Source organism: Belonocnema kinseyi, chromosome 2 (assembly GCF_010883055.1).
Source record: "Belonocnema kinseyi isolate 2016_QV_RU_SX_M_011 chromosome 2, B_treatae_v1, whole genome shotgun sequence".
NCBI classification, from domain to species: domain Eukaryota; kingdom Metazoa; phylum Arthropoda; class Insecta; order Hymenoptera; family Cynipidae; genus Belonocnema; species Belonocnema kinseyi.
In genome coordinates, this window is record NC_046658.1 from 57808978 (window position 1) to 57820076 (window position 11099).

Here is an 11099-nt window from a genome sequence, read left to right on the forward strand (position 1 = left end):
AAATTATAAATAAATAAATTATTTTATAATAATTATTAAAAATAATAATAATAATAATTCTCATTGTTCTAAGACTCTATAGTTGGTTTTCTGGAATTGCGTAAAACGTTTCAGTCTTTCGGAAGAATCGCTGGGTATATTCTTCTGAATGCCTAAATAAAGCTTGAACTTGGACGCCCGGTATAGATTTCATCAAAGATTATTCTGAACGCCGGCAGTCTGTTGAAAGCCTGAATTTTTGAAATTCCTACGACACATATTCTTCAAAAGTACTTTTTTTGCTAAACTTGTGCTTATTGTTCTAAAAAATTGGAGTAAGAGAAAAGTAATGCGAAAGTCAGAGAATTAAAAAAATATAATTTTGCGGGCCAAAGTATGTAAATAAAATAAAAGATGGCCGAGTCCGTAAAAAAATAATCCAATTTTATGTCACCGAATTATTAAATTGTTTGTGAGGTCAAGTCGTTATCAACTTGTCTTAAATTTGTGTAATAAAATTGTAATAAAATGATTTTTTTATTAAAAAAAAAACAACTTAAGATTAGTTTGTGGATTATTTGAAATTTTTTAACTGCTATTAGAACTAAAAAAGGGATTAACTTCGTGCAATCTTATATTTACAAAGTGTATTCAGTTCTTTTTAAGCTGAATGCTAGTTGGCAGATTGTGTGCGGGTTTGTGGGGTTGTGTGCAGATTTGAGGATTCGCCCGTGAACCCGACCTTACCCGCACTCATTTTGCATACCACTTTTCATTGTGGCAGCATTTTTATTAATTCATTTTTTTTCTTGATTTGTATATAACATTTTAAGTATTTGAATGTATTTTGAAAGATTCCAAGGAGCTTTCAATAGATTTGATTAGATTGAACAGATTTAAAAGAAGCTTAAAGCTTTTAGGGTTTTTAAAAAGATTTCATAAAATTTTCAATAGATTTCACTAAATTAAATGGAACTAAATGGTTTTAGGTGTTTCCGAAAAATACCAATGAATTTTCAATAGACTTCAGTACATTGAAGGGACTTCAAAACATATTTTTTTTGTAAAAGACTCAACATTTAATTTTCTTCATGGTATCTTTTTTTCTTTCGAATTCTTGAGTAATTATCTTATCACAAAAATTGCTTAATATTCAATTTCTTCGTGAACTATGTTGTACCTTCATTTAAACACTTTCGTTTAATCGGGTGCTTACGAGCTCCTGAATGCAAAAGTCATTACGAGTAAATCATGAGAGGAAGAGAGAGGGCCCGACAAAATGGCATCTTGAGCATGATAATTTAACGGATGTAATAGCTGGTACACGATTATCGTCCTAATAAGAGAGAGTGATGCGAAAGCTACGCAGTCTGAAAGGGTTCAAGGTAGACAAGAGGGGAACAGAGAGAATGAGAGAGAGAAGCATCTATAGTTAAAGTGCAAGCCTGGTTTCAAAAAGGTGGTAAGGGTTTTAAGGAGTAAAGGGAGGTTGACTGAAAAGGGATATAGGGTAAGAGAGATGGATGTAATGAACAATATTCGCCGAGCGAACCTTAATACTTTAATGGCCTTCCCGGATTTGAACGCACAATTCGTTCAGTTACCTGTCGAATTTTCTTCCGCTGAAATCTTACCTCAAAATTCACATCCACAAACGACTATGCAAATCCGTTAAATTGCATTTCGGCTATTTTCAGCCGTAATCACGAACCAAATTACAAATCTGCTTCCAAACATGAGAATATAATGTATGTGCGTGATATAATTTCAGTGATACGAGTCAACCTGACTCATTATCATAATTATCGCACCTTGAGATCGTCTTCTGATGTTTGAAAAAAATAGTTTCTTTTCATTGCTTATTTTTATTCCTTAAATTTTTTGGCGTTGCTTAGAGAACGTTCATTAATTACGTAAGGATGATTTTTGAAATTTTAGACTGCCTCCCCTGCTGTTTTATGGATTGCATGAAATCTCAAGGAATTTAAGAGATTTAAAAGGACTGCAAAACGTTTGGGGTAGGATTTCAAATAATTTTAAAAAATGTCAAAAGTATGAAAAAATGTACTACTATCGGCGAGAAAACTATAGGCATCAACCTTTAAAGCTTAACAACTCAGTAAAAAAAAAAGCCAGCGCAACAAAGAAATAGTCATTTGAAAGCTGAAAGTGTTCTACGTTGATGAGCTTGTAGACGTTTATGTAAAAAAAATTTTGTGCTTAGCAGACTGAAAAATGTAAAAAAAAGTAAGAATTTTTGGGTACATTTAAGAACAGTCAAGTTTAGATCATTATTTCTTATACAAGGGGCGATGGGAAAAATTTGAAAAAATTTATGAGTATGAGGAAAACTATTGTGAACCAGTTGCAGTTGAGAAATTAAAAAAATAATGAAAATTGTTGCTTAAAAGTACAAAAATGTGCAGCTATATTGTTTTCAGTTCTAATACAGATGTTAAAGCGATTCAAACTGCAAACTGTAATGGATAGGCTCTGTATTTATTTTCAATCACCCGGAAGGACGTGTTAGTCTTATTTTTTATAAAAATCGCGATATTTTTATACATTTTTTTTATTGGAAAACAAGTGACAGATAGCAGGAGGGGGGGGGGGCTTTTTTTGTTTTACTGCCGACCGCTGGTGCCATTCTTCGACCCCTGGTTCTGAATGCTCGGAAGGCACCTGGCCACGGGCCGAAGAAAAGGACCAGTGGTCGGCAATAAAAAAAACGGGCCCCCCCTGCTTTCTGTCACCTGTTTTCCGACAAAAAAATGTCTAAAAATATCGCGATTTTCACAAGAAATAAGACTAACACATCCTTCCGGGTGATTCAAAATAAATGCAGAGCCTATTAATTACAGTTTGCAGTTGGAATCGCTTTATTATCTGTATTAGAACTGAGGATAATATAGTTGCACATTTTTGTGCTTTTAAGCAACAATTCTTATTATTTTTTAAATTTCTTTACTGCAACTGGCTCACAACATTTTTCCTCATACTCATGATTTTTTTCAAATTTTTTCCATCGCCCCTTGTATAAGAAATAATGCTCTAAACTTGACTATTCTTAAATGTACCCGAAAATCCTTACTTTTTTTACATTTTTCAGTCTGCTAAGCGCAAAAATTTTTTTACATGAACATCTTCAAGCTCATTTACGTAGAACACCGATAGTTTTACAGATTTTACAAGATTTTAAGAGAATTTCAAGAGTGTATCAGAATTACAGAAATTATATCGTATTTCAAAGGATTTCAAGAAATACCGAAGGTTTCTGATTGTTTTACAGGAATGGAGAACGCTTTCCAAGAATTTCAAGGTACTTAAGAGATTTCGAAATATTTCTAAATAAGTCACGGGATTTCAAAGAATTTTTCAAGATTTCAGTCGATACCGAAGTATTATTACAAATTTTGAAGGGTATCATGGGATTTTAACGGGATTTTGAAAATTTGAAAGGATTCAAAATATCGATTTGCAAAGATTTTGAAGGATTTTATGATATTTGATGGGGTTTCGACAATTTCACTCAATTTCAAAGGATTTTAAGAGATTTCAGAAGAATCCAAAGTATGCCTACGGATTTTAGAGTATCTCATATTATTTCAAAAGATTTGACAGAATTTCAAAGGGTTTCCGAATATTATAAAAAATTTGAAGATATTTCGAGGAACATTGATGGCTTTTGAAAATTGTAATGGATTTGAATATATTGTAAGGGATTTCAAGAGATTTGAGAAGATTCCCACTCGTTTTTAAGATTACAAGTATTTCAAGGGATCTCTTTGAGATTTTGAAATAATTCACGAAATTTCAATGATTTAAACCGATTTTTCGAGATTTTAGGACATTCTGAACAATAATTAAGATTTTTGATTAACTTTTAAAGGTTTCATGCGATCTCAAGGAATTTCACAGTTCTTGAAGGGTTTAAAAAAAATCCAGGGTGATTATGTACAATATTCATGGAATTTTTTAATTATTTAGGAAATTTCAAGAGATTTGCAAAATTAAAAAAAAACACTACTCAACTATATACTTACTTGACGTATATAATAAAAAGAAATGAAACAAAAAATGATATATTGCGTATAATATAGTATAGAAAGTTATTTTTCACAAAAAAAAGCAGGTTCCTTGCCAAATTTTAGAAATAGAACAAAAACACGTGTAAGCTACAGTTTGACTCTAATAATATTCCACGTGAAAGAAGATCAATTTTTAGAAATGATAGTTATCTGCTGAATTGATTTTACTGCAAAAAGTAGGTGAGTATTTACTCAACCACTTTACTGTTTTTCGTTTGACCTGACTTTTTTCATTTTGTACTCTTATTTCAAATTAAACCTGTTTCCAATATTGTGACTCTTTTAGTTCCTTTCAAATGCATAAACAAATATGTTCATACCCATTCAAAGATTAAGGTCAAGTAAAACCAGATGCGTTAGGAAAAATGAAATGAGACTAAACAATTTTTCCATGGTCTGCGATATTTTTACTGTTCCATCAATTTCTGCAGGGTATTTTGTACTATTTTTTTCTGTCCTTGGTGGTGTACATTTTCCCATTGAAAACCTCCATCGAAAATCTATGTGATTTTTGTGAGATAGGTAATCTAATTTAAGTTAGGAATTAAGTTAATATACTTGGAAAAGATTCTTTAAAATCTATAGAAAAGTGTAAAAGAGATATTTAAAAAAATCGTTTCTCGGTTTACAGTGGCTGGAGCATTTCCAAGGCGAATCGGTCACCCCTATCAGAACAGGACACCTCCAAAACGAAAGAAGCCAAGAACAAGTTTCACCAGGTTACAGATCGCTGAGCTAGAGAAGCGCTTCCACAAGCAAAAATATTTAGCCTCGGCAGAAAGGGCAGCCCTCGCCAAATCTCTCAAAATGACGGATGCCCAAGTCAAAACGTGGTTTCAAAACAGGCGAACGAAATGGAGGTAAGATCAAGAATCTCAAGTTTTCAAGAAAAAATTAATAAGATTACTCAAATCAGTTACGGATCTACAGGGTGGCGAAACTGGTGACCCCAACCCCCCAGGATTTTCTGACATACCTTCACATTTCTTTTGTACTAGGAAATTAAGACACATTAGTACGAATATTCATATGTTAAGAATTGTAAAAATATTATATATAATAATCTATAAATTCATTTATTTACTCTGTCCACATTGAAGCTCCTATGTTTGTGCATTAGGGTGGTCCAAAAATGCATGGCAACATTTTTTTGTATGCTAGAGGGCAACGACACTCCCCCTCCCCCAATTTATTCCAAATCCGAAAACAGAAATTCCCTAATTTAAATTTTTTTAATTTTTTATTTTAACAGGTGCTCTTTTTTATTAGAAGTTTCCCATGTAAAATGCATAGGGAAACAACACTTTTTTGTGTTTTTAGAATAATTTTTCAGGGTTTTGAAAAATATGACGGGAAAGTATGTGGACCTGTAGAAAATTATCCAAAGAAGAATTTCATCTATCAGACATATGGGTTTGACACCCCTAACACACCCCCACGAGTACCTGAGAACAACCCTTAAACCAAAAATTGTCAATTTTTCATGAAATCGACCTTTTGAATACTGTATTCTTGTATTTTTTAGATTAAATTATTAATGTTAGTCTAGTAGTACAAATTATTACTATTATTCTAGTAGAATGTTTATTAACATTGTTTAATTAATGTTTTATTATTTAAAAAATGGGATTTGTTTAAAACAATTTTTTTTCATAATTTAGTTTTTTTTCTTAAAAATTATTACTATTGGTCTAGTGCAATATTTATTAACATTAGTTCATTCATTTTCAATTGTTTAAACAAATGTAATTTCTGTAAATAATTTTTTTATTAAAAATTATTAATATTTCTTCAGTGGAATATTTATCAACATTGTTTGATTAATTTTATTTGAAAAAAAAAATTTTAATAAAAATTATTACTTAAATATTACTGATAAATTAATTATTGACCAACAATAATCATTTTTATTTTTAAAAACATTGAAACGAAATTATTTAAACAAATTCGTTCGTTTTAAATAATTGAAAATGAATCACCTAATGTTAATAAATATTACACTAGACCAATAGTAATGATTTTTAAGGAAAAAATGAAGTTCCGAATGTTTTCATTTCAGCGGTTTAATTAGGCTTGAATTCTTTATTTTCAAAGCTTACAATTAGAAATCATATAATTTAAACTTTTTTAGAATGAAGGTTTACAATATTTTAAATTCTTCAATTTTTTCAATATAATTTTTTATATAATAAAATCTATCCAATCACTTAAAATGTCAGTTGATACTACATGATTAGATACCTCTTAATAATTATTATCATGCTAAAGATGTCTATAATTTCAATTTAAAATTACAAATTTGAATGCGCAATCCTAGCATATTTTACTTTTCAAGGCCTCGAAACTAAAGTTGTTTGGCATCAAATGTTAAAATTCGCAAATATTTGTTTGAAAGATTCGTATTTTTTAAATTCTCTGTCAGAAACTTTACTTAGTTTTAAATGTTTAGTTTATCGTGTTAGTTTTTTTTAACCAGACAATACTAATTAAAATGTATAATTACTAATTCTTTTTTAGGATGATTAAATTTACTCTTCACCAGTTTTGAAGGTTTCAATGTGAATTTTTCTATATACATAGTAACAAGCATATGGTAGTAGGCTTCATCCAGATACTGTCGTCTTTATCCATTTATGACTCTTTTAATATCAACTTAAAAAATATAGTCCAAAAATTAAAAAAAAATTAGAATCCCTTTGTATTATGGAAATACTATTAAAAGTCCTTCAAATTTTAACAATTTCTTAAAACCCAATAAAATCTCTTGGAAAACCCATAAAATTTCATGAAATCTGATATTTCCTGAAATCCAAAAAATTTATTGAACCTTCAGAGCTTTCAAAATCTCTTAGAATCACTGAAATCCTAGAAAATCTGATTAAATCCGTTAAAATCAAATATTACTTAACACCGCGTTACACCTTGCAATATTCTAAGAAATTCCTTAAAACCGCATAAATATTCTTTGGATTCATTAAAATCATTAAAATTTTTGTAAATTCCTTCAAATTTTTTTTTAATTTCTTATAACTTCCTTGGCATCATTAGAAATACCCTAAGATATTAAAAATCCTTTGAAATATTTTGAAATATCTTGACTCAAGCTGTTTCAAATTCCTGGGAATCTTTTAAAATACTCTAAAACACTCCTGAAGTCTATTGAAAATATTTGAAAATATGATCAAATCTTTTAAATTCTTTGAAATCCCTCAATTCTTGTGCATACAAATTTTTAATATCCATGTAAATATTATAAAATCCTTTAAAATCCCACGAAATTACATAAAATCAGATGTTATTCCTTAAAATCACCCGAAATAATTGATTTCCTGGTAAATTGGCTTATATATCTTATTGAGAGGTTTAACAGTTTTTTAATAATAAAGGACATTCTTCAAAACCGCATGTTCACCGAAAAATTTGAAATTATTTTTAAAACTTAAGAGATCCCTTAATTCTTGTAAAATTCTTTTCAATTTATAAATATATTATAAAATCTTTAGGATTTTTTATATCTATTGAACTATACATCCTTTTAAATCCTACGAAATCTTTCAAAATCCTTAGAAAGTTAAGGAAATTCTTTAAAATCCCATAAAGTTTGCTTAAATCACTGAAATGACGACATTTTAAAAATAATGTACATTTTCTTAATTAATTATTGGATAATCCATTAGATTAACGCGAAAACATTGAAATCTTTCAAAATTCCTTAAAACGTTTAAAAGCTTTTAATATCCGTTTAAATATTACTCTATTTTTAAAAATTTTGGTAGAACGGCTTTAAGGATGGTCTTCAAGACTTATATCGGTTTGATTCGTGAATTCTAGTCCACTGCTGAACGCTAATAATAATGTTACGAATAAATGACAATATGTCAATTTTTTAACCTGAAGGTAGTTAAAAGAAATAAACTGAGCTTTTTTCAGACAAGAAAAGAGAAACCTAAGTTTTATACAAAATCTGTTGAAATTGTTTGATGAATTGATGGATTAAAAATTATTTTTTTCAATTACTTATACTTTAAATTTAGAAGAGTTGCAATGCTTTCAATGTTTTGGTTTGGTAGTTATGTTTTCAGTATTTAAATTGAACATTTTTTCAGACATAAAAGTTTCATTCTTTAATTTTTATGACTTGGAAAAGATTCGTATAACCAGAAAATGACAAGAAAGTTGTTTTTAGAGGCCATTCTGAAACATTTGTATTGAGAATTTTACTGGCAGTAAGTTTACCGCATGTGTCATAATTACTAGTATAAAATAACATTCAATGTGCAAAATGAGATGTACAGCAATTGGTCAATTTAACTATTTATTGCTGGATTGATTCCCAAAATTGAAGATGCTGATATTCTTTCCTACATTTTACTCATACAGGAATATGAAAATGAACCTCGCGTTTTGTTTGCATTTTAAGATTATTTGATTGTATGGTTTTGAAAGGCAAAGTAAAAACTGATGAAGGCAGAGAACGCGCTTGGAATTTTAATAGTGGTTTAGCCGCGTCATGGCACACAGTGCTATCGGCAGACGTATTGGAAGCCGTGCGTATGGAGACTCTTCAAGATAAGAGCGGACCAAAACACGTCATTTAGATTAAAAAGGACCCTGTTCTTTCATAGCATGGCTTTCAATAGTACTGAAGCGACTAGAGGGCGAGACAACCGATGGCGACATTCTCTGAGGATATGTCTGTTAAATGCTTTAAATACGCGGACCAAATGAAACAAAACTCTCACATTCTCCTTCTAATACATGAAGTAAATTTAAAAATATATTCTTCTAAATTTCATAATTGATAGTGATTATTAACAATGTTCTAAAAAAACGCGATACAGTTAAAACTTTGGCCTGTGATCTCTGACCCTTCAATTTTTACCCATTACTTGACCTGCGACCTTCAAAATCTACTTTTACAATCAGACCAATGACCATTCACCTTTTACTTCTAAATTATACCCTTTGATCCCTTACCTGTGAGTCTTGACCCCCTTGGCTTTACCCGAATAACGTTCTAAGGTCTTATAACGTATGAAGTTCTGAAAAACAAAATTTTGGGATGAAAATATTTTTTATATTATTTGGATAAAATTATATACACCAAACTCTCGATTTTAGTCACAAATTTCTAATTGGACTATACACTAAAAAAAATAGTTTGAGGTTAATGGCAATCCGAGTTTGCTGGAGAATTTCTAACTGAATTAGAAAGAAAATTGTACTCTCTCGGCCATACAAATTTGAGATTTATAACCTACGTATAAGAAAATCTCCAAACCTAATATGGCAAGGCAAGTTTGTTTGACTGGAAAGATAGTTGGGAAAAGTGTAGTATTAGATATAGGATTAAAATATCAAAATATTATAGTGTAGGTACAAGGATTTTATGCTTCATTATCATGGCTGTATTGGACGTATACTTTTATAAACTATCTATTTGAAAGAACACTGCGTTTAAGTGTTGCATTGGGCATCCGACTATTTGCTTGATACAGCCCTACCAATCGATGTAATATTATATTATATATTATATTGAACAATTTCTAAGCAAATTATGTATTCAACATTTTTATATGCCTTTCATTTTTGTATCTTCAGAATAATATTTGAATTTTATGTATGGAATAGATCAGGAGTTTTAGGTAATTTCGTTATTTTACGCCTGATTTTCAAGAATTTAAAATACTTTTTATGAGTTTAAAAGATTTAAAGTGATTTTAAGAGATTTTGTAGCATTTCAATGAATTTTATATGGTTTAAAAATCGGTAAAGAAATTTAAAATATTATAAAACATTTTAAATGATTTCAAAATATTTAAAAATATTTAAAAGAGTTCAAGATATTTTTAAAGAATTTAAGAGATTTTAAGTAATTTTGAAGAACTTTTAAAGAATTTCAGTAGAATTTAAATGAGTTTTAAGATTTTCAAGTAATTTTAAAATATAAATAATGTTCTTGAATTTTTAAAGCCTGTTAAATCTCTTAAAATCTTCGGAAATTTGTAGAAATCATATAAAATCGATTAAATTTCTTAAAATATATATTGATTTCTCTAAAATCATTTGAAATATCCTGAAATATTTTTGAATTTAGTTAAAATCTTGTTTGATTACATAAAATATTCAATAATAATTTGTGCTTAGCAACATTTTTCATAGAATGGGTTACCAAAATTTGCAGACGGTCCTGCATAGCTGTAGGTTATATTTCAGATTTTTTTCTTTATACTTGAAACTAGGTTAGCCACGAGGCTTTAGGTGTTAGGAATGCGATTTGCAAAACATATAGGGTTCAAACCCGCGGCTAATAAAAATTTTCATAGCGTGCGATGATAAATAGTGCAGTGATTGTGTAATACCAAATAATTGTGTGCTCGAACATGTGAACAAATATTAAAATATAAAGTAATAATATAATAATACAAGAGATCAATTTTTTCCGGCGAAAAATTGGTTTAAAAACTTCTTCGATATGGACTGTAGTTTAGCTAGAATTTTAGATTTTATAGAACTATTTTACGGTTTTCGTATACCTTGCCTTTCCATCGAGGTTACGTCAACTCGGCCTTTAAATTTTATAGAACTTTATCACACATTTCGGTAAATAGTTCAACGCAATGTAAAACAAAGACGATCTTTATTTTTTTCCATGTATCTTTGGAAAATACTTTTCGACGAAACCATAGTTTTATATTATTATTAATAACGAAAGTACAAAAAATCGAATTTTTAAATTAATTTCAAATCCACTGCAGTATGGAGGATGCATTTTCATTAGCATTTTATATCAGCTGGAAGCTGTGCGTATCGTTGACTTAACCCAACCAAATTCAGTCTGACGCCGCCGTACAAATTCGTTCTACTACAGCCATCTTATGTTTAGAAATATCTATTAGAACAAATGACTGAAGCAATAATATTGCTTCAGTAATTATGGTATGGGTAAGATACGTAAACCGTATCGCTGTAGCTGAGCAAGCGTTACATTATGGTTGAAATAACTAGAATTATGCGTGTATCCTCGAATTA

The 11099-nt window shown here is 29.7% G+C and overlaps 1 protein-coding gene across 1 annotated transcript in view; it reads left to right on the plus strand.

The window, feature by feature from the left end:
* LOC117168091 (homeobox protein MSX-1) overlaps positions 1-11099 on the plus strand; it is a 98617-nt gene that overhangs the window by 60186 nt on the left and 27332 nt on the right. The window contains exon 2 of the mRNA XM_033353458.1: positions 4699-4927. Within this exon, the coding sequence (XP_033209349.1) occupies positions 4699-4927 (229 nt within the window). The remainder of the gene's footprint in view (positions 1-4698; positions 4928-11099) is intronic.